This window comes from Sceloporus occidentalis, unplaced genomic scaffold, assembly GCF_023333645.1.
Source record: "Sceloporus occidentalis isolate IW3139 unplaced genomic scaffold, rSceOcc1.0.p SCAF_5, whole genome shotgun sequence".
Classification (NCBI taxonomy): Eukaryota; Metazoa; Chordata; class Lepidosauria; order Squamata; family Phrynosomatidae; genus Sceloporus; species Sceloporus occidentalis.
Genome location: NW_028316985.1, coordinates 52,015,521 through 52,039,795, shown reverse-complemented (window position 1 = coordinate 52,039,795; position 24,275 = coordinate 52,015,521). Strand labels below are relative to the sequence as shown.

General features: G+C 38.3%; 1 protein-coding gene across 9 annotated transcripts in view; it reads left to right on the top strand.

The window, feature by feature from the left end:
- The window catches only part of NAV3 (neuron navigator 3), a 445,847-nt gene that overhangs the window by 301,814 nt on the left and 119,758 nt on the right, over positions 1-24,275 (top strand). For all 9 annotated transcript variants that reach the window (XM_089524052.1, XM_089524051.1, XM_089524050.1 and 6 more), the window contains one exon: positions 6,552-6,671. In XM_089524052.1, the coding sequence (XP_089380178.1) occupies positions 6,552-6,671 (120 nt within the window). The remainder of the gene's footprint in view (positions 1-6,551; positions 6,672-24,275) is intronic.

The following is a 24,275-nucleotide window of genomic DNA, read 5'->3' as shown; positions in this document are numbered from 1 at the left end:
AGTCAACACACAGATAATGAAGATGGCTAGGTTTTTCATTTCAGGGCTTGCTGTTACTCATTTTGCATTAGCCCCTGATACACATATAAATGAATGAATACAGATTTTATGTTTCATTTTAAAAGAACTACAAACTCAAAACTAAGTCAGTACATGTTATGTAGCCAGTCATTCAAAAATATTATTAATAAGCAGCCTCACACATCTACTCTGAAGATCAAGGAAGCAGTGTACTGGGAGATGATGTGTAAATCTGTTCTTCTTAAAGTCACTCTAATTCAAACTGCTTTATGCCACGAAGAGGAAGGGTAGGTATAGTAGCTTGAACCATATACCTGGTTATTTTTCCTGCAGAGCTAGTAATCTCCTTCTCTCTCCCTTTTCATTTGCACATTATATCAGAAAAGGGTAAAGGAAGATATAGGGTAAAAACTCTGGCGGGTTATAGACCGCCGCTTTGAGGCGGTCTGCCGCCGCCGCCGTTTGCTCCGTGCGGGGGCCGCAGCAGCCACACCGCGCGGCTCCTGTGCAGAGCAAAAAAGGAGCTCCAAAATGGAGCTCCTTCTTGTGGCGCCTCTGTGACGTCGTGAGGTGCCGCTGGCGCATTCGCGACGTCATAGGCGCCGCAACACGTCTGGACGCTATGCGTCCGATATGTAAACATGGCGGCCCCCATATGGAAGGGGCGCCGCCATGTACGTATGGAATACGTACTAGGGTTAGGGGGGTCTGTAACCCGCCTGTGTTTGATTCTAATGGTTGATCTTTTGCTTGATATCTTGTTTGACATTAAGAGATTGAATTCAAAGGTTGGCATCAAAGGGGAAGATCATTCCTTGTGTTGCCATGCTGAGTAGCAGTACAGAAGGGTCATGAAGTCAAAAGAGACTGTTTCATAACTTGTGTCTTTTCATGGTGCGCACAGCATGTTAAAAGATACTCAAACACTGTGGGGAAATCAAATGAGAGAAGGAAAGCCTGCCATGGACATAGTGATGAGTCTTTAAGGCCATTTGTGTTTATGCCAAATTCAGGACTGAGTTGTGCTGAAAGAGCTGGGCAATGGATAGAGTCCCCTTGCTCACACATTTTAAATAGTGATATTGCAGTGTGTGTGTGTGTGTAATGTAATCTGCAGTACAATTGGCAAAACAATCACAGAAATAATAAGTCTGCAATACTGACCAACCATTGGCCAGGCATTTCAACCTGGAACATTACAGTATCTCTGATTTATCCCTGTTTGATATTGCAATGCCATCTCCTTCAGACACTGGTATTGAGGTGCCATTCTTGTTCAAAGAATGTGGATATATTAATGAAAGGTGGTGTAATAGGAGTGTATGCATGTGTGTATGTACATGCACATGCACATGTGTGAAACAATGTGGGCCAGAGCACAGAAGAGGAGTACAAGTATGTTCATTTGCACACAAAGTGGGCAGAAAGTAAAAAAGTGCAAGTGTGTCTGTGTGAGAGAGAAAAACAATTTGTGTGTATGAAAGAGGAAGTTAGCACATGGACATGAGAGAAAGAGCATGAAAAATTAAAGTTTTTAATATTAAGACAGGTAGTGTGAATCCCATGCTTTCTTTCTTTGATATTTTATCTAGAAGCTTCTGTCTGCCATCCTTTAAGTGCTTGAGATACTATAGTCAGATAAATTTAAACTCTGTCTCTCAAACCAAGGCTACAGTCTAAAAGGCACATTTCCAGGTAAGCCTGACTAGAAATAATCTCAACTACTTAGACTTGGATTGCTTACTTACTCAAATTCTATCAAAGTGTTGCATCTGAATAATGAAAATAAGACACATGAGGCCATAGGCACTACCCCTTTGTGAGGCTTGTCCTGTGAATGCTGAACCTCCCTGTGCTAAAAAGAGAAATCTGTAAAGACATCTGCATGTGTTTTACAAGAATGTGACTCAAATACTTTCCAAAACTTGTAGACATGGAAAATATGGAAAGCTCTACCAGTGAATGAGAATGCTGTACATCATGACTAAATATATTGAGGTCAGGAATATTAAGGATGTTAGGGTATGCAGTGCCATTCTTCTGGAATAGTGATAATATATCAAGTTCAGGTGTAAAACTCACAAAGTATACTATCCTGGATCTGCCTTGACACTGGCAGAGGCATGCACACAATTAGTTTGTAAGCATCTGCAACTATGCAACCCTAGTTTCTTTATTCAGTCACCTCCCATCCATGGATTTGTACCTATATAATGAGATCACTCCATGAGAGTATATGGCTTATGGAGTGAGGCCTGTAATTCTGAGTGGTGGTTTGCCCAAATCACAATTTTGTAGCTTTATGCCTGGGTGGTCAAATAATAATAATAATAATAATAATAATAATAATAATATAATTTATTTCTATACCGCTATTCCAAAGATCACAGCGGTGTACAACAAGTAAATAGAACAATAAGAACAACAAACCCAATACCCCAACATACACAATATCATAATTACAATAAAATAATAAAGCAGTTAAAAACAGTTAAAACCATGCAAAACAACCCCATACAAATGGCTGAAGATGGATTCCACCTTACATTGCCAGGGGAAAAAGAAGAATACCAACAGGCTCATGGGGGAAAAGCCTGGCGGAATAAAAAGGTCTTCAGGTTCCTCTTGAAACCATCAAGGGTGGTAACTGTACGGAGCTCATGGGGGAGAGAGTTCCAGAGCTGAGGGGCCGAAACTTACAGTAATATGCTTAAAAGGGAGAAGCTCTTGCTGTCATGAAGTCTGCTCTTTACCTGATATGAACAGCCATATAACTATAAAGTGTTCAAAGTAATGTGAGTCCATAAATACAAGATTTTTTCCCTAGAATACTTTTCTTCTGTCGCATATTGATTAACAGGGTGTTGGTTTTTTTTGTATTACATGTGTTTAAAAATGTAGTAATTAGTTTAGAGAATAAATTAAGTTGTCTTTTTTGACATCAGTAATGAGAAAGCCTTGACAAACATTAGTAAGCAACAGTGCTCTTGGCTAGAAGATTTTTAAGTACAGTTTCTGAGTTGGTTTTTTTTAAAAAAAATAAATTAAAAATTAAATAATAAGTACTGAAAATTCATGCTCCATTCAGGCATGTCAAGTCTTATCACTTTTTCCTCTTTCATTCCCACTTTAATTAGTTTAAGCACTTGGGGAATGAGAATCCAGTAGTAATTAGGAATTAATATGATGCCTATTTCATATGCTCAACTTCTCCATTAATGCATTAACCATATAAAAATCAAAATATCTTGAAGATGAGGGTTTGCTTTTCTCTTTCTTTTCTTGAGTTTGTAATTCTACAGACAGAAGCTCCAACTCCTTTACCCTGTAGAATACATCACAGCATAGAGTTGGCCTTTTGGATTCATGTGGGTTCAGTTCCAGGACCTGGAGCAAATGCAAAAAAATGTGAATAATGATGCCTCATATTATTAAATGTCAGCAACATGAATGTGCTCACTTCAACATGAGGGAAAAGATGCTTCCCTTCACTCATTGCAAAGGAAAGAAACTGATGGGTGGTGGGCTGCCCTGTCTCTGGGCAGCACAGCAACTTCCCCCATTTGCCTTTGAAATAAGGGAAGAGTAGGGAAGGAGATTTTTCTTCCTGCTTTCCAAAGGCAGACGTCAATGGTTGGTGGGCCTCTGGGAAACATGGCAGCTTTCCCATTTGCCTTTGGAATGAACAAGGTAAAGGTGCTTCCATTTGCATCTTCCAAAGGCAGAAGCCAATGGTTGCACATCTCTGGCCACCAGAGCAAGCAAAAACATGCACACACTATACATCATTGCAACCCCCTTCCTGCCTGACCACCTACCCAAATGAATGTACACACACAGAGATGCAATCTCAGCAAACACACACACACACACACACACACAGCCTTCCTTTGCACAATTACCTTATCTCATTCACATGAGTGAGCAGACACATGTGTGCATGCACTCTTATCATGATCCCTGTGTCCCATCCTCTTCCCCTGTCAAGCAAGTGTGCTAGCAAGGGACACATGTTCAGCCAGGCCCAGCCATCCTTCCCACACAAGTCTGATTTCTTCTTGGTGACACTGATGTTATTGAAGTGGTAAAAACGATGTAGGGCAGTAATGGAGGCAGTGTCAATAATTCACAAACAATTAAATCTATGAAGGTGGAGTGAGGACTGTATGATCCTAGTTCATAGATACTTGTATACAGTGAATCTAAAACCCATTTCACTCAGATAACAATAAAATCAAAAGAAAAAGAAACAAAATATAAGCACCAAATTAAGTCCAGCAATAATTCTGTACTAATCAAACTTGTGCCAGTGTCAACAAGTCATCTGGGGGTGTAGTTTGATGAAATATTCAGCTTGGTCTATCAGAGATTTTTGGTGCCTCACCAAACTCCAAATGCTGGGATTATGCAGGATAGAGTAATGGCAGTTAAAGTTATGTCAAACTGCTCTAATTCTGTGGTGTGGCTACACCCTGGAACTTTCTTAGGAATGCAGCTGGGCTCTTTAGGTGAGTCGTAAATTTGTGAGCCTATTCAGCTCTTGAAGCATAAACATTCCATATGCACTCCATAATGCGCTAATGCACATACCACATGAAGTAGTGCATCAGCTTAGAGTTTTAGCATATGTGTCACTCTTGATTCAGAGTTTTAGCATATGTGTCACCATTGATTGCTGCTATGCTATTGTTGTAGTTATCATTGTTGTTAATACTACTGCTACTACTGTTTTATTTTCATTTATATCCGACCTTTCTTTATGGGACTCAAGGTAGCTAACAACATATTTAAAATAATACAATTTAAAAACTATACAAGATCATTAATAAAAGTATAAATATAAGATTTAAAAATAAATAATTTATAAAATTAAAGCATTCAACATTAAAATATTAAAAATATTAAAATTCATTAAAAGACTATTTTCAAACTTTAAAAATGACACCATGTTATTTATACACATGAACTGTAAGTGTTTGCAGGACAGGTGTGGACAAATTACACGCGAAACATCTTTAATCCTCAAGAAACTGTATTATAGTGAGTCAGACCATTATCTCACCTAATTCTATATTATCCCTTTGGCTGGTAGTGGCTTTCCATGATTTCAGAGAAGAGACTTTCCTAGCACAATCTGGAGCAGCTAGGGGTTAAACCTGGGCCTTTTGCTTATGTAGTATGTGTTCTGCCTCTGAACCTCAGAAGCTTCTTCAGCACACACCCTGTATAAATGTAACTTGAATTAAGACAGGATGTTCAGTGCGAGCCAGTTTCTCTCCCCTTGTTTTAATTAAATTTGTGCATATTTTAAAATGAAAGAAGCAACAGGTGAGCATTTTAAATTCTTCTTCTAAACCTACTTTGTAGGAGAACGTGCTGGCCATGGCCACCCAACACCACCATTATGATTATTTCAGTCTACCTACACACACACACAGGTTTACTTTCTACCAGGAGAGTGGGATTAGGCAGACATGAGCATTTCTCTTTCTGATGTTGAGCTGAGAAGGAGCTATCACCTGGTGCCTGTTCCTTTTAATTCCTAAATGCCAGGGTAGGGATGCAATTCTTTGCTAATTTCATTATCAAGGGAAGCAACAATTTTAGTAATTTTCTTCCTGTTTCAAGAAAGTTTTCAAAAACTGCAATTTTCCAAAGACTATTCACAGTTTGGAATGCACTCTGCACAAAATTCACATGGAAGTTTTATACAGAAAACAAAATTATCTGCACAGGATGCAGAATATTTTGCATAGAAAATAATGATCAAGCACTGAAATATATTATTTGCAGAAAATGCTGTTTTCTGTGCAATAAATCCCCAACGCATTTTGCACAGAATAAGTCCCAAACTGTGAACAAACAAAACAAGCAAGCTTCATTGATATACCACTTCATACCACCTAAGTAGTTTACAACTGTAAGCTAATTGGCCCCCAACAATCTGGTACTCATTTTAGTGACCTTGGAAGGATGCAAGCCTGAGTCAAGCTTGAGCCCTTTTGTTGGTCTTGAACTCACAACCTTATGGTTTTGAGTGAGTGGCTGCAGTACAGGTATTTAACCATTGCGCCACCAGGGCTCCTGGTGAAGATTCTCATCAATCTAGGATTATCTTCATCAGGGTTTCCTACCACTTGAAAAAAAAAGTTTGTTTTTTTCTCTTTTCCCCAAATATTTTTATTCAAATATTTTAACATATTCTTTCCATCCCTATGCCAGTAGTGATACATTTTTATGCCAGTGTATACAAAGCATGCACTTTCGCACTGGGATATGGTCTTGTGTGCTATTAATGCTTTAAAGCTGTTGGAGATCCTGTTCGATTATACTGCACGACATCTATTTTGGATTTTAGTGAGGTTTACTTTGACAGGTTTGCAAAACCCTGCTTTTGATTATAAATTGTTCAGAAGAAAAATGCCATCTCTTTCTTTAGCTCTATAAAAGTGCTACATTGACTGTATAGTATAAATAAGTAGCACCAGATGGTAGCATTTTCTTATGAGTTATTATGCTTTTATTTTCAGTTACATGACAGATGGAGGGCTCAACCTGTATACAAGAAGCTTGAACCGAATACCAGATATAGCTGCCTCCCGAGATGTCATTCAGAGAGGGGTTCATGATGTCACTGTGGATGCAGACAGGTAATGCTTCTATTTTCTTCTTCTATTTTTTTCTGTATGTCTAAAAGTAAAGAACATCAGATTGTTAAAGAAGTTGTAACTTCTTTTAATACATGTTACATCCAGATTATTCTCCAATTAAAGGGTTCCTGGGCTCCCAGATCTTCTTTGTAGGCCTTTCTCATGCTCCCACCACTTTCACATTTCCTGGGAAACTGGGGGAAAAGGCCTGGGTAGTGAAATTCCCTTCCAAAGATGGTTAGCCACTCTGCATCCCTGTTGTCCTTCTACAAAGAAACAAATGTTGTTGCTTTTTAAGGTAGCTTTTGAGAATTAACTGGGAAGGAGGTTTTAATTAGGTTCTGTACTTTTATTGATGGTTTTACAATTGCTTTTAATTCAGTTGTGCTTAACAAACATTATGTTTCAGTATTTGTGTGTGTTAACTTTCTTGTGAGCTGTCCTGATTCCCAATTTGTGGCAAAATACACGATATAAATAAAATTAATAAATTTGTGGGTTGTTTATGAAGTTCCCAAGTAGTAAGCATATTAGCAGAACTGATAAAGATGACAACAGAAAGAGAATCTAAGTACAGCCGGTGATTGAAATGCATAAGAAGAAAGGCAAAAATATGATGTCCTAGCAAAATCTCTTACTATCGGCATATCCAGTAGCAGCAAAGACGGCTAAAAAAATAACAGATGTAACAGAATTTGAATTTACTGTAGTTTTCACGTCATAGCATATCTTCAACCATGTGCGAATGAGTTATAGTGATTGCACTTTCATAGGGGAGCTATCCACTGACCAGTTTTAAAATACATCTGTAAGCTCCAGATGAAACATGGCTTTTCACTTCTGGTTTAGACCCTCCTCACATTTTTGTATCACTTCTTTCTATACAGTGGTTCTGTCAGTTGTCTCAGGTTCATTTCAGGGTAATTTGATGAGTTGCTCAGCCAAATGATAGTCAGTGTAATCATTCATTACAAATAACCCTCAAATCTACTATTTTTACTCCAGCCTCTGAAATCTGTATTTTTATCTAATTTAGCAGATGAATTTGAATAGCATTATCATTTCCATCCCCTGCCCTCCTCCCTCTGATAAATGAGAGTTTTAAGGGAGTGAACTGGAAATGCAACACTACTGCATACAAACCTAGTAGGATCAGAGAAATTAAAAAAAATATTATGTGAACATTGACACCACATTTTTATGGATTACAGCCTTGCTATCTTTTTCAAAAAAATTGCTCTTAACAGTAAAACCAGTGAAATGTTGTGGAGTTTAAATTGTAAGACTGATTTTCTATTTGGTAAATGTTATCTGCCTGTCCAGACTTCACTGGTGACCAACTGTATCTCATTACATTCGCACTTTCTGCCTTGTTCCCATGAGCTCTTGACAATTAGTGAGAGAGTGGCTGTTGTTTCTTTAAAGAATGGCTATGTATTATGGCTTCTTTAAAACTTTTCTGGCTGTACAGTGAATGCATTTTGCTAAAGGAAAATTAGATGAAAAGATATGTTCATACATCAGCAAATTATTTATTGCCTCAGTGGTGGCTGAAGGTTTTCATGATAGTAGATGGTAAATTCACCTGGATTATAGTCTTAACTTTAATGGAGCTGTCCAAGGTGCTGATCCCTATATCTAAAATATATTTAGCATCTTGGTTGAAACAAAACCTAGCGTGGATTCACCACCCCAGTAACATGGAAGCCACTAGCCATTATTGTATCTTATACAAAAATGGGTATATATGTTTTCCAAAGCTACACCATCAAAGGTGCATTTACTTGTTCTTCCTACAGTGTGATATATGCCATCCTATGCCAGCAATGTCCCTCCCTTTGTACCATCTGCGTTGAACAAATAAGACAGTCTCTATGCAAGAGGATTAGTGGACACAAATCTGACATTAGAAATGGCATTACCCAACAACTAGTTGCAGAACATTTCACCCTTCCTGGACATAAACAGTAAGGGATTTTTTTAGGTTGTGGTCCTTGAACAAGGGAATTACAAAGGAAACTAGAATGAGAAACAGTTGAACTGAATTATATTCACAAATTCCAATCTATTAGCAGAGATATGAACAAAGACGAATACACCCCAGAGCCGGTGTATCGTGCTGTTCTGTTTTGCCCCTAACATGGCACACTAGATATATCAATACATGAGTATGGCCGGTACAAACGGGCCCTCAGTGATGCCCTCATGCCCCGCAACCCTAGCACATGACGAGGGCATAATAATGGTGGCGCCCTGTATATATGGGTGCCGCCATTGTTACGTAAGCGCCACACGGCATCCACATGGTGCCATGTGGTGTTTAGGTGATAAATGGTGATAATTATATGCAGGGCCTTCGTTATTTCCCATTTGGTTTACTGCAATGCTCTGTATGTGAGCCTGCTTTTCAAAACTTGTTGACCAGTGCTGGTTACAAAGAGCACACAACTTCAAAGAACCCGCATCATCCTCTCTCTAACCTCAATTTATATGTATCCATTTTGAAAGGGAGGATATTATTATCACTTTTTTTTTTTTGGCCCAGACATACACTTAGTATTTGGCAACTGGATAGCAAATAGGACATGGTTGCTTTATGGTTTCTCTTTATAATTATTCTTAATTCAAAACGTACACATTTATTGGTTTTGTTGAATTGAAACTGTTCAGAATAGCAATCTTTTTACTGTAAGGAAATGGTGATAAAGTATGAAAATGAAAGTTGCTTTCACAGAGATATTCATAGGTTTGCTGTATGTAACATTTCCATCCCTTGAACTCTAATCTTCAGAGACTTGCTGCTACAAAAAGTATCAGCAGTGTAGCCATTCTGTTTGCTTCCTTTATTTCTGTTTCATTCCCATGTTTGCCTTATAAGTTATTTGCTTGGAGGCTAGATTTTCATTTCCTTTTCATTTTGATTTTCCTAGTTGAGGGAAGATTTAGAAGAGTTAGATTCCTTTGTAACCTACTATTACTGCTGAAATTATTGATAAGTGCAGTGCAGCTGGCTGTCTCAGATATCCACTGTGCCTTCGATACACCTGCAGCGCCAGCAGTTTTCAGATTAAGTGCAACTAATTACTATGAGAAGAAAACAAATCTATAGTCTGTCTCTCATTAGATTGGTAGTATTGTAGGATGATTACTTTACTTAAAGTTACTTTAAGATTTTGAGAAAATCTGCTTTCTCTGAACTATATGTGACTAGATTTCATTATTTAATGTCTATGAGTATTATTCAAGTTGTAAGTTCTACTTATTTGCATTTGCACATATTCAGGGTACTGTTGTATAGCTGAAGTGGGGCCTTCCTCTAACCTGTTAATCGTGGATCTTTGGCCTTCCAAATGTTTTAGGCTACAGTTCCCATAATTGCTTTTTTGGGGAGTTGAAGTCCAAGGAGTGGAACAGATGGATAGGAGAAAGCAGCTGCAACCTACATTTTCTGAAAGTGAGTCAAACCCCTGCTGTCTGCACCAGCTGCTCCCAGTGCAGCCCAAATGTGCACAGCCTGACCATTCAGTGTGGCATCAAGCCATGTCACTGGGTGATTTATTTTTGTTGCCTCCCCAGCATGCATGTGGACCATCACACAAGCACACCACCAGCAACTACCTGGTGCCTAGATGCCCCTTTGAGCAGCCACACAGTTGCACTTACGGTCCTCTACTGGTGCAGGGCATCAGAGCATCAGCTTGCTCAGTAAAACACTGGCAAATCACAATCATGGAGGCCCTCCCTACATGCCCGCTTCACGCCCTTCACCTTATGCCCTTTCTTGGACTGTCTGGTTTGTGTATGTTGTACTTATATCCATTGGAGGTGTCACACTTTCACTTTTTTGCATTGCTTTCCTGACCGCTTGGATACACCAGCTCCATCCCTTTTAAATGTGCACCTGCATTGGAGTGTTTATATGCAGCTTTAGGGTCAAGAGTAGGATAGATTGCTCCTTCAGAACTGCTCTCACATTGGGGTATTTATATGCAGGGTCAAAGGTGTGCATTTTCTGCCTTGAATCAGACTATCGTAGCTTCTTTTTGCTCCAGTTTTTAGACCCAGAGTGCACCTTCAATATGGTTTCTGATCACTTTGGTGGTATGTGTCATCTAAATGCTGCCTTCAAAGTGGGTGGAAACCACTGTATTTGGTCTTTCTGTTTCATCCCCAAAACATCAGGAGTTTCTAGTTTTCCTCATTCCTGATTTGCCCCCACATCAGTGGCTCTTGTTCTGTTAGGCAGAGTAAAGGGACTGCCTCAGACACCCAATACAGAGCTATGAGTTGAGAGAAAAGCAGACGTTGCTTCCATTTATTTCCATCTGCTACTGGATAGAGTTGTGGGGTCCTTGTGTTCTATCCCAGACCCTCTCTAGACTACCCTGCATATTTCGATGCTGAGTTAGGACTCATAACTGAGTTAGGATTCATTTGTCAGTCCATTTAATATTGGTACATGGAATGGAGGAGTCCCTCCCTCCTCTTAGGCAGCAAAGTGTCATGCGCATTCTTGTTCCCATGTGTTGGCTTTATTTTGTCATACATATAACAGCGCCACCTTCACCGCAAGACTGTTTTAGATGGAGTGTTATGCTCTTGCTAGACTTCTCATACATAGTGTATTTCTCCTTAAAATGTTTAGAATGCCAAACATAGGCTGGTAGAGAAGCAGGGGGGCCTATGGTAAGAGGGTGAAACACTTGTGTAAATTGTAAAATGAACTTGTAAATTGGCTAAAAAATATGACATTTTATGAGGGACATGGTGGCTCAGTGGTTAAGAATCTGACTTTGGTGATTGCAAGATCAGCAGGTTGGCAGTTCAAGGCCCATGTCCATGTGACAGAGTAGGCTCCCATCTCTACTCCCAGCTTCTGCCAACCTAGCAGTTTGAAAGCATGTGAAAGTGCAAGTAGATAAATAGGTACCACTTCAGTGGGGAGATAACAGTGTTCTATGCAGTCATGCTGCTCACATGATCACAGAGTTGTCTGTGATAATGCTGGCTCCCCTGGCTTACTAACAAAGATGAGCATCACTCCCTACATTGGACACAACTTGACAACCTTGTAAAAGGGGAAACCTTTACCTTTATGACATTTCTTCCCCAGTTCTTCACCAAAAATACACACACACACAACCCCCCCATACAATAATTCGTAGGAAATTAAATAACTCATGACAGAAATAGTAAAGATCTGTCTGCTTCTCTGTGAAGCTTAAAATCATAGACAAAGGACGCATCAGAAGAAGAAAAGTTACATAAAGGCTGGCAAATATAAGGAAATGAGGAGGGCGACAAACATGGCGAAGGGTCTGGAAACCATGTCCTATGAGGAATCACTTAGGGAGCTGAGGATGTTTAGCCTGGAGGAGAGAAGGTTAAGAGGTGATATGATAGCCCTGTTTAAATACTTGAAGGGATGTCATATTGAGGAGGGAACAAGCTTGTTTTCTACTGCTTCAGAGTCTAGGACCCGGAGCAATGGATGCAAGCTCCAGGGAAAGAGATTCCACCTCAACCTTAGGAGGAACTTCCTGACAGTCAGGGCTGTTCAACAGTGAAACACACTCCCTCGGAGTGTAAAGGAGTTTCCTTCCTTAGAGGTCTTTAATCAGAGGCAGGATGGCCATCTGTCGGGGATGCTTTGATTTAGATTTCCTGCATGGCAGAGAGTTGGACTGGATGGCCCTTGTGGTCTCTTCCAACTCTATGATTCTATGATTCTATAAGCATCCACTACAATCAGACAATCTGATGATTTCTTCTGTGTTTAAACATGGATGAGGATGATTTTTTCTGAAACCACATGTGTTGTAGAATAAGCAGCAAGAAAAGACCATTCAGTCACAGCAGCCTGATAGAATCATAGATCAGTTTGCCAGGCTATAAGAGTCTAATCAAAGAAGAAAAAATGCAGGTCACTCCAGAGAACAGAAGTCAACCTTTATGGCTGCCAACAGAACACTGTATGTATTAACCTCTTTTTGAAGAGCTTTAGTTGATTCATATGTGTCACTTTCTGTTTTGTGTAGCTAAATTATATCATGTGTAAGCTCCTTTTGATCCTTGGTATAGAAGATAAGCACCTCTCTTCAGCTTTGATAACAGATGCTTTTCTGCATTACCACACTTTTAACAACAAATGTTTATTAAAAGGGAACATGACTCAACCATTCTGACCAGCAATTAAATTCTATGTTTCAGGAATATAATTGAAAAAGAGCATATGGAGTGCTTGCACAAAACAAAAAGTTTTTAAAGTTGTAGTCTTAATCAGAACTGTATCTAATTGCTGGAATGTGCCATTGACTATAATTTAATTGATTTTTTTCTGGATTTCTCAGGTGAGAGAAAACAAAGAAAATGGAATAACTGTATCTATGTAAACTAGGCTTATATATTAGTATGAGCTGACCATGTGTCTAAAAGATATTTAGTTGGTGTTGACATATGTAGAGTACATATTCATGTGTGGTTAAAGCATTAAGATCTTCTGACCACTGAATGATGTATGGTGAATATTCGTCTTTCCAGTCTTTGAGTATGAGTCTGTTGGCTACAGTAAGAAGGTGCATGATCGAACTATGCTTCCAATCAATTAAATGTCATATTTCAGAAATATATTTGAAAAAAGCACATGCACTAACAAATATTAAAGATATTTTAAATGCAAAATTAATACATTTCAATTCATCCAGTCATAAAGGCTTGAGCTTTGGGCAGGCCCACATCATATGTCACAAGAACAAAACAGCTATATTACATTATCAGCACTTTGCTGTAGTGATCAATTCCATCCTGAAATGGTGTGCTAGTGTTCAGTATACCCACAAATATCAATTTTGCTGAATCAGGCATAGTTTTAAATCTGAAGAAATTTTAAAGTTGATGCTAGGACAGTTTCTTATTGGTTGTCTTGCTTGGCACAATCTTAACTCTTTGTTCCATTCAATAATAACTTCATTGACATAAAATTTAGCCCATTCCAGCACATAATTTTAAAGTTATTGGTTTCAGTTTCTCTGAAGATTTGAGTAGTGTTTCTCATAAAACAGAATGGCTGAGGCACTCAGAGATGATGTCCAGATCTAAATCCCAAAAGGTATTGTAACTGTATATATTACCATAACATGTAGACTAGTGGTTCTTAAATCTTTGCTCTCCAGGCATTTTGGACTTCAGTGCCCAGAAGCCCAAGCCAATCTGGACAATGGTCAGGCAGTGATGTAGACAACAGTATTAAAAATACTAACAATACCTGATTTGTTCCCATCAGTTCATCTAATTCAGCACCCAAGCTGCAAGGGTTACCATTCTTTCCTTCATGACATGGACAGAGTTCTCTATAATTTAAGCAGAAGAAGATGCATAACATTAACAATTAGATTTATTAAAGAATTTTTTTTACTAATAGATAAAAAGTGTATAGGTAATTAAACCTGATAAGTGGATCAGTTAATCCAGTAGACAAATCTCTTTGGAAAAGAAATGGGAAATTCATAAATAGCTTATTTTAATTGAAAATTAGTGGAGAAAAAAATAATGACTCATCTTGAAGTTAATAGTGAGAGTGTTAAGCAGATAATATTTATCCAGTTTGTGGCACAGCATGTCATAGACTGGATAGAAGGAAAGGCCAAATGTATTCCTTTAAATTTTGCTTTCCAGCTCACAGGAATTATATCTGTGCACCTATAAAGGTAAAAAGCTTTAGTCACTTTGGCATTATTGTACCTAGGAACATGTTTCAGAATGAAACCAGAATATAAAATGGTTGGCTAAACTATATGCTGCTGACTGGGTAAATTCATTAAAGCAAAAATTGCTTTATTGGATTTTAAAGGAAAGTGTAGCTTTGAAAATAATTGCAATGCCTTGGGATGAATAATAATTGATAGAGCAGGTATTTGCCATTCCTTATGGTGTTTTAGCTAGAAATATGCTTTGAGAGCCTTAAACATTTTGATAAAGGGTATTTGTTTATATACAAAATAAACTGTTTACCAAGAAACTTTGGGAAAGGATGACAGTGTTTTTTTTTTGTTTTTAAATTCACAGATGAAAGACCACAGGTGAAAGACTGTAGAATCATAAGATGGTTGATTTTATGCTAGTTTTTAAATGGCTTGTGAATATGTATTTTGAACTACCATTTGGATATAAGATAGCCTGTTAAAGACTTATAGGCCTGTTATGTCAGGCATGGAATATTATGTCCATTTGTCCATGATACACCCACATTTCCAGTTTGGAGCTACTCAACCTAGATTTAACTATACTTGTTGCTTGATAGACAAGAGATAGTCATGGAATATGAAAGGCTCCAGTTTTTCACTTTATTTTCACTTGTTTACTGAGGCAATGGGGGGTGGACTTGCAATTTTGTGAGCAGGAGGATGTTCCTTAACTCTTTGCTGGAGAGGTTCTTGGAAATGCTTTGACCAGTCTAACTTTGCCTTATGCATCTTAGAAGCAGGATAGATAACATCAGTACAGATGTTCCCAATGTCATGTAGATCTGCCACTTAATTGCTATGCAGTACAGCCCTTGGACAACACCAGCTACATCTGTTAGCAAGATGCAGTAGCCCTGAACTTTGCACTTGAATTGTAACAAGAAAAGTAGAAGAATACATCTGGTGGAATGCCTAGATTAGCTAAATAAAATAAAATATTTCTTGGCAGAGATTGGAAGTCTGCATGATGTGTTTTTACACTGGGCTACTCCTTTTGTTGAACATTCTGCTGGGACTTGTAATGATGTTCATTCTCCTGCACTAAATACTCTCTGATCTTGACTCTCAACATCTTGTTTCCATGGCACTGGGAGTTTGTTGTTTATATATATATTAAAAAATCTAGTAGTATCTAATCTCACCTGTGAGTGGAATGTAGTCTTGGTAAAACAAGGCCAAGGTGTTTGCTCGTGGATATGTATGATAACAATGTTTCTGACTGGTTGCAGGAGGACAGGCAAAAGCATTATTTACGAAGCAGTCTATAAATAAGAAATAGTCTCTAAAACCAGACAACTATTTCTATACAATACAAACATTTCTGTGCAGGAACATGATATCAGCAGTGTAATGAGAGACTGCACTCTGTTCATCTTTCTGCATCTGTAAGTGATTTTCTTAACTGTTAGTTGGGGTTGGGGTAGCAATCTCAAGCATGATAATGGGAAATTTGGATGTAGACATGGACCAGGAAGAAATCTATGCTGAACAATATCTCTATGAGTGGATCATTTAGGGTTTCTCTCTTTTGTAGGGTTGTGGTGATCTGTGGTCACTGACAGTTTGCAAACAAGGACTCAATCTAGTCAGCCACAGGAAGAATGCAGAAATACCCTTCTAAGGAGATTACTGCACTAGATTCTTACAGTGCTGCTATTTCATTTTTACTGTGCTCTGGCTGCCTCCTGTTGCATTCTGGGTTTTGCAGTTCAGGGAGGGGCATTTAGAATTCTCAGTCAGGAAATCTTAGGCCTCACTGAACTACAAGCCTCAGAATACAACAGGAAGCAGCCAAAACAGTTAAAGTGGAATAGTAGCACTATAAGAGTCTAATGCAGTGATATTAGTCACTACAGAACCTGATTATCTTTCTCTACTGTGATGCACATGCATTATCACTCCATGTATATGGCTGTTTTTGCAATACAAAAGGCCTATGATAATGATTGTGTTATCTATATATATCTAGGGTTTCCCAGGACAAAATATGGGGAGGGGAATGCCCACATAAATATTCTGGAACACATATGTTTGTATAATGATAATAAAGTTTAGATTAACATTGCCTTATTTAGAAGAAGCATAATGCACAATATGTACTTCTAAAGAAACATGTTTTCACAGGAGCTCTGATTTTGAAAGCTACACTTCAAATACTTCATTAGTTTTTAAGCTGAAGATGAAATTATTTGGTTTTTTCCCTTTTTTTTTTTGTAAAGGTAGGGTTCTTGCACTGCATGAAAAGAATAGCCTATTTATGTAATAATGCTCTGAATCTTTTGATGCCAAGAGGCTTTGAACTGATGATGGATTCTAAGTGGCTTCCTACTGCTTATAAATTGAAGTGATGATTTCTGTCTTGTTTTCAGTCCCCTTTGTTTGTCACTAATACATTTAATGAAAAATCGGTATAGTCAGGAAAAGATTAGATGAGGAAACAAAACAGGATTTAAAATGAAGTGATAAATTGAATGTACTTGTTTTTCAAAATGCAAGAGAACACTGAAATTATTTTCTAACAAAGTCATTACTCAGCCCATCTCATTTACAGAAATACCTGATGAGCCTTTCTTGTGAGAGGACAATAGGTTCACAGTGCCTGTCACATCCAAGTGTGTGTGTGTGTGTGTGTTTGTGTGTGAGAAACTAATGATTGCCTTGGTAATCTCTGACCGGAGATAAATAGAGGCATTTAAGATGGTACTGTACAACCATTGCCACTGTTCTGCACTGTGATCTTCAGTACTGGGATGCCATGAGGCTTCATTTTGTGCCCTGTGCTGTAACTTTTTGTGTTAGGAGTGGTCATTTAAAATTAATATATTTATTTTCTCAGATTGATACATTGTCCATTCCAGAAGAAATATTTGAACAGTGATAAATACAGATTCAATATAATGCAATAGATGAGAATACTAATAACTAGTCTGTAAAGCAATGGTAAAAAAAAAACATATTTGTTTGAGATGTATATCATACACTTCAACTGTCCTGATTTGGCAGTGACAATCCTGATTAATACTTGGCCACATTTCAATGGTTTTAAAAATGTCTCATCTTTCTACTGTCCTCTTTTGTCTTCAGCTCACTTCCATTTCTGCAAACTGAGTTCCATGGGCAAAGTTGTTTAGCTCATTTAGAGGAGAGGAGGGGACAGAAACCCTTCCCTCAAACCCTCCATCATCATGGGATATAGCTGGTAGAAACAAAAGATATCACCTTCCCACTGGCTGTTAATAGGCTCTAGAACATTCTTCCTTGGGAAGCTAGTATAATGTCTTCCTTGCTGTCCTTCTACTAACAGTCAAAATAGCGCCATCCCTAGGGAACCACACTGGGTTCAGACCACACTGGGTGACACCGCTGAAGAGGGAACCTTTGACACCTGGTTCGTTTTAAAGAAATTACTTCAACATGATGCTGTATTGTAATTGTTACTCTTTGGATACATTGTGAACTTTTAAAACATTGCTTACTTTGGCCTGTTACAGACTGCCAAAATAAAGCTGCTTCGGGTCTCTTTGGGGATATGCTATTTAAATGATACATGGGTCCGAAGAGTCCGGAGGTCGCACCAAAGCCACACTCCATTCCTAAGCACTGGATGCAGCTTTGGTGCAGCTTCCGGATTCTTAGGATGCATGCATCATTTAAACAGCATACCTCCAGAGAGACCCAAAGCAGCTTTATTTTGGCAGTCTGTAACAGGCCGTTGTTTTTCATCCTGTTGCTAGTTTAACTGCAGTTAAATAATTTTTTGAACTTTTTATCAACATTATACCTGACTTAATTTGCAATTCAGGTTGATTCCTGATTCTGGGTGGAAATGGAATAAAAATAAAGACGATGCTACTGCTATTGATAATAAAGATTATGGTGGAAGTTGTTGCTGCTCTCACAATGCAAGGGATTTGTTTGCCTATATAAGAACCGACAGCGAAAATTAGTTCCCTAATACTGTTGTCCATCGATATCCATGGATTCATTCATTCACAGATTGAATGCACAAACACATATTCCAAAAAGGAAACCTTGATTTTGCCATTTTATATAAGGGAACCATTTTACTATGCCTCTGTATTTAATGGGACTTTAGCATCCATGGATTTTGGTATATACAGGAGTACCTGAAGCCCAACCCCAGTGAATACCAAGGGCCTACTGTATAACCATATCCATTTTAGCTTTTCATCTCTGTGATGTAATTTGGAATGAGACACAGTGACTGGCCAATGTCACCTTGTTAGCATAGCTGAATCTGGATATTTCCAAGTGTAAATTTGGTCACAGTGATCTTCAGTCTAATTGCAGTGTGACACTGTTTTGTAATTGTTCAGACATGTTTATTAATTTATTGGCTAACTTGTTCTAGCACTAACTTTTAGCTGGTATATTTATTGAATCCTTTTATTATTCCCATATGGAAAGTGTTAGTTGATAATTTTTTAAAACTGCCCTTATCTTCTCTTTGCACAAGTGGATTGACTACATGCTGTTAATTGGCTGCCATCGTCTGTTCTATTGAGAATACCAGTTTTAATCTTTGATCTTTGAACAGTTTCTTAGAAAGTCATTTGCAAGCTCTCTTACTGCTTGGTTTTTAAAACCAGGGGAAACAAATATTTCCTCAGCTTAATGAATGGTGTTTGCTCTGACTCAAAAATCAGATTTCATTATTTCATGGCTTGGAACAGATATATAGAGTTGTTCTTGTTGTAGTTGCTGTGTGCTTTCAAGTTGTTTCTGACTTACGATGAACCTATCATGAGGTATTATGGGGTTGAGAGTGTGTGACCTGTCCAAAGTCACCTAGTGGGTTTCCATGGCTGGGAATTGAACCTGATCTCGAGATCCATAGCCCAACTCTCAGAACTTTTCCCCATGCGCGCGCTCTCTCTCTCTCTCTCTCTCTCTCTATATATATATATATATATATATATATATATATTCTTTAACCTCTATCCTCCTCCAGGTCTATGTATTTAAATGACATATTGGTCACTTTTTAATAATAATAATAATAGTAATAATTTTTATTTATATTTCCCGCCTCTCCCTGCAGATTGAGGTGGGATTACATAAATAAAGTAGTACAATACAGTATAAAAATAAAGTTAATAAAATACTAACATTAGTGCAGTAAAATAGCTAGACTATCTTCTAATCATCCAATAATCAAACAGTCATAGTCCGAAGTGAAACATTTCATTTTAATGATTTCATTTTAGGTTAAACCCTCCCAACATGGAATACAAAATTAATCAAATAATTAATTCAGTATATTTGCTCTGTTACATTTTGTTTGACGTATTCTTTGTCCCGCACTTTATATACCCTTAGTTAAAGCTATCCTTGGGCAGAACCATCTGCTGGGGCATTTCTAGAGTTCAGGTCAAATAAAAAGTTTTTTTAAAAAAAACTCAGGCCATGCTTCCCCTACTAGAAGAGCTTTGTGTCCAATAATGAAAGAGGACAAATGCTTTGTTATGTGGATAGAAAGTCATTTAACTTTCAGGTGGTGGAAGCCCTGTGTGTGGCAGCATGTTTACCCAGTATGGCAGCAAATTCTGCTTTGGAGATCCTAGATTTGAACTTCCTGCTTAATAACCTAAATTTTGCTGTGAATTTTCCCTCACCACCCTGAGTAAAGCTACACTACAACCCTGGAACTGCTACCTCCTGTCCCACATTTTTTGCATGAAGTGCAAGATCCACATTCTTTCTGCCTGTTGTGGGTTTGGAGGAGAGACAGGAAGGGATGGCTGTTCTCCAAAATAGTCTCTTCTTTTTGCTATTACCACAGCACTCTGAATGTATCTGATTTCATCTAATGTCAGAAGCTAAGCAGACCTGGTCCTGATTAATACTTGGATGAGAAACCATCAAACATCTGCTGATAGAGCTGGAAAAGAATCATGCCTGAAACCTGAAAAGCCATTGCTACCACAGTCAGAGTTGTCAGTATGCCAGAAAGACAAATGGTCTGACTGAGAATAAGCTAATGCTGCCTTTTGCTTTCCTAACCAGCTATGGGGCAAAACAGACGGCTGGTAAGGAACGGCTTGTCACTGCCTCTTTGTTCTCTGGGTTGGGGCTGTGGCAACTGCACACCACACCAGCATTTTTCCAGCACAAAATGGAGTGGCAGAAAGCGGTGCCGCTGAAACACCATGGATCTGCTGCACATGGGGTTGGCCATGTGGCTTCGTGGCAGACTGGGGGCATGCTGCTGTCTGAACACCATGCTCCCAGTTCACCGGGAAGGCAGCTCTTTTTGACCATATGTTTTGCCCCTATGTATTCTTTTGAAAGGCTTTCCATATAATAATTTATTTATGAAGAGATGTGCCCCTTTTATATCATTTTACTGTTTTTGCCTTTCCTTGATTTTGTTCATTTGCAGTAGTGCTTTACTTTGCAAGTAAAATCTTCCATGTTGTCCTTTTCTTAACATTTACAGGAAATAAGAGCACTCTGGGGTACTAGAAGACAAAGCAAATGATTGGCTGGTGTCCTGGCAATGATTTGTGAAAACAGATTTCTTTGTACCAGTGAATTTGATATTCTGTAAGTCAGGGATTTTACAAGTGCTCATGCTGACTCAAGGATTTTGAAAGTTGTAGTTAAAGATAAGAAAGGAAAAGAAAAGAAAAAAAATAACCCAACTTTCTTTTCCTGGTAAAGAGTGTATGCATTAAGGAACATTGACATCAATGGCTATAGCAAATAAACTAAACCTTTATTATAGTAACTCAATTGGAGAAAGGAAACATCTTTAGGGTGCTAGGCTAAACTAAACTAAATCAGACAGAGGACCTTTGGGGCAGTGAAAGAGCAAAAAGGAGATGGAAAGAAGAGGTGGAGAGATTCCTAAGAATATCAGTGTATCAGCATGTCAACACAGGCCAGTGATACCAGTTCTGTTCTGACTGCTCCACCCTCAGCATGACATGTCTACATGAGACAGGGTCAAAGCACCAATTTGAGTTCAAATGTTTTTCAGGTGAGATCCACTGCAAATCTGTCCTATCCCTGGCTAAACCTATGTAAAAAACAAAACAAAAACCTCACATTTTGCTGAGGTAAGCCAGGCAGCTGTTTAAACACCCATCCCACTGTGGCACCTGACATTGCTACCACTGGCATGATTTGAATGGCCCCGGACCAGCCTGGAATATTCTGGCCAGTGTAAACAAGCCCTAAAAGAGGTTAGATGGATAGATAGGACATCAGGAGATTTTAGCTGATTGAAATATTCATTAACCCGGTCACTGCTGCTGTCTCTGAGACATCTTTAACTTTTTAAATTCTGAGTGTTGTTGCATTTCTAACATTTCCAACTTCTCTTTTTCACATTCTTCTTGCATACTCAACTGTTCTACAGGCTATGTGTAGAAGGCTGGATTTGAAACAACTTTCAACCCTGATTTGAGATACAGGGCACATGTTCCCAAGTGCTGTTTCTATCTGTAAAATACTACTGCCTTTTCTTTAAAAATTCTCCTTGTTTTCTTAAAAGAGTTATTAAAAATCTTGGAAATTGTATAATCGGTTACTTCTGGGAACTGCAGTGGCATTTAGTATGTAAATTGGCATCATCAACTCATATTCCATACTACCATTATCTCTGCATAAAACATTTTATAGCCTTTGTATTAAAAAATACATAAGCTTTCAGTGTCAACTTCCTGGCTAATATGAGAAAAATGTTAAGCAAACATGACCTTAAACAGTATTACTATAACAACATTTTGTAGCACATAAGGCAAGGAAGAATAGCAAGCCTGTCTCAAAAGGTAGCACATATATAATGTTATTACATATCTGGAAACTGTTTTAGAATACTGTTTTTGCCCTCTAAAGAATTAAATATTTATGAAATCACTATTGAAAGGGTTGGTCAGATTTTCTAATTTATTAACAAGTACAGAATGATTATTTGACAAAAGATTATTTTCAAGAGGATTTTAAAAAGAGATAATACTCTACATTATTATTGGTAGAACAATGCCAATACAAGATGTAGTTCAGACACTGATTAAGCTTTTTCAATAGTTACAACTGTCTTGAAGTGATCAGGAGGCTGCCCAGTTCCATTAGAACCCAAAAGTAGATATTGATTGGAAATTTTTTTTAAAATCTTCATTGCCTGGTACAGATGGGACTATTAGGCACCCTTGTCACATGCTAGGGATTGGCCGAGGGTGCTTTGCCCACACCTGCCTCAACCCTAGCATGTGATGAGGGAGTAACAATGGTGGTGCCCTGTACAGATTGGCGCCGCCATTGTTACATGCAGGACGCCTAGCGTCCGCATGTCGCGGCACTATTATGACATCACGAGTGCACCATTGGCATACTGCGGCATCATAATCGCGCCACAAGAAGAACCTGCTTTTGCAGGTTCTTTTTGCTCTGTGTGGAAGTCCCACAATCTGGAGGCTGCGGATTCCCCGCAGAGCAAAACTAGGCGCCAGCAGACCACCCTTTTTGGGCGGTCTGTACCGGGCCTATATTCAGTATTAAGTATAATGTGTCATCACTAAACGGCTGTACTATGCCTTTTAAAATGGTGGTGTTGTTTTAAAGAAAGTTACTGTACTGATAACTATTTTTTTTAAAAAAATGAGCAAAACTAGGAGAAGACTGCCAACTTTCAGAAGGTGCAGGGAATCTTTCATCTTTGCTGTTTTGGGGTTTTAAAGAAACAAAGTAATGATGGCCAATATCCTAGGGTACATTTGTGTGTGTGTGGAGTTGCACATTGATTTTGGTATGCATTTTTTGTGTTGAATCATGGCAGTGTTGCACAAGGGAATGAACATCCGGGAGTCTTTCACTCTCCAGAGTTATAGAAACTGGATGCATACTGTTTTGGAACTTATCTTATTACACTGTCCCTCCATTAATGCTACCAAGGCTGTCTATGGCATGGACTCTGTTTCTCCTACTGTTCCTTAACCCTATTTCCCTGAATAGCATGCCTTTTGGCTTTTTTTTCTTTTAATGTTCATTTCTTTTTTAAATTGTTTTTTACCATCATGGCACTGTGATTTGGCATGGAGAGGGAGGGAGAAAGTAAAACAAAATTTAAATAAATAAATAACCAGCCTGCTTGAGACTTGTGGGAGTGGATGGGAGTCTGCATCTGGAGACATTATCACATGGAATACACATGCGGATGGGAACCTATTCACAGGACTTCCCCTTGAATGAAGAAGGATGCCTTAACCATGCTTCACAGACACAGCAGCCAGATTTTGGAGGCAAAATCATGTGATAAGTATTGTCAAAGGTACTTTTTTCAACTTTGAACTTTTTTCAACTTTAAAACCATATGTGATAATGTCTGTTAGGATGCATGTTCAGATTTGATCTACTTCAGCACTGCTTTGATTTGAACATCTCTGGAATTTCTCCAAATTAGCCCTTCTCTCATTTTTCTGCATTCTCACATTAAAATCTCTTGCTAGGCTTTTCTTTTCTATTGCTGTAATATTTGGATGTTGTTCTCTTTGATGTGGATCAATTTATTTTAATTATCTTGCAAAAAACACAATTTAAATGCATGTGCACCTTTCCTCAGTTCGGGTATATCTGGAAATGAATTTTCATATATATATAAACCTCTGTGTCATTATATGCAATCCATTTGATATCATAGTGCCATCAGAAATGTGAGATCAGTAGGAAACACCATCAATGCAAATTCTCATTTGTAGAAGCAATATTGTGATCAACACTGAAATGCAAAAGCAGCATTGTGGCATAAAAGGAATTTGCTTCTGCTTTATAGTCTCTAATCTATATCCTTGCACCATGGCAACACTTTGTAAATACTAATGTCAGCTTTGATGGTGCT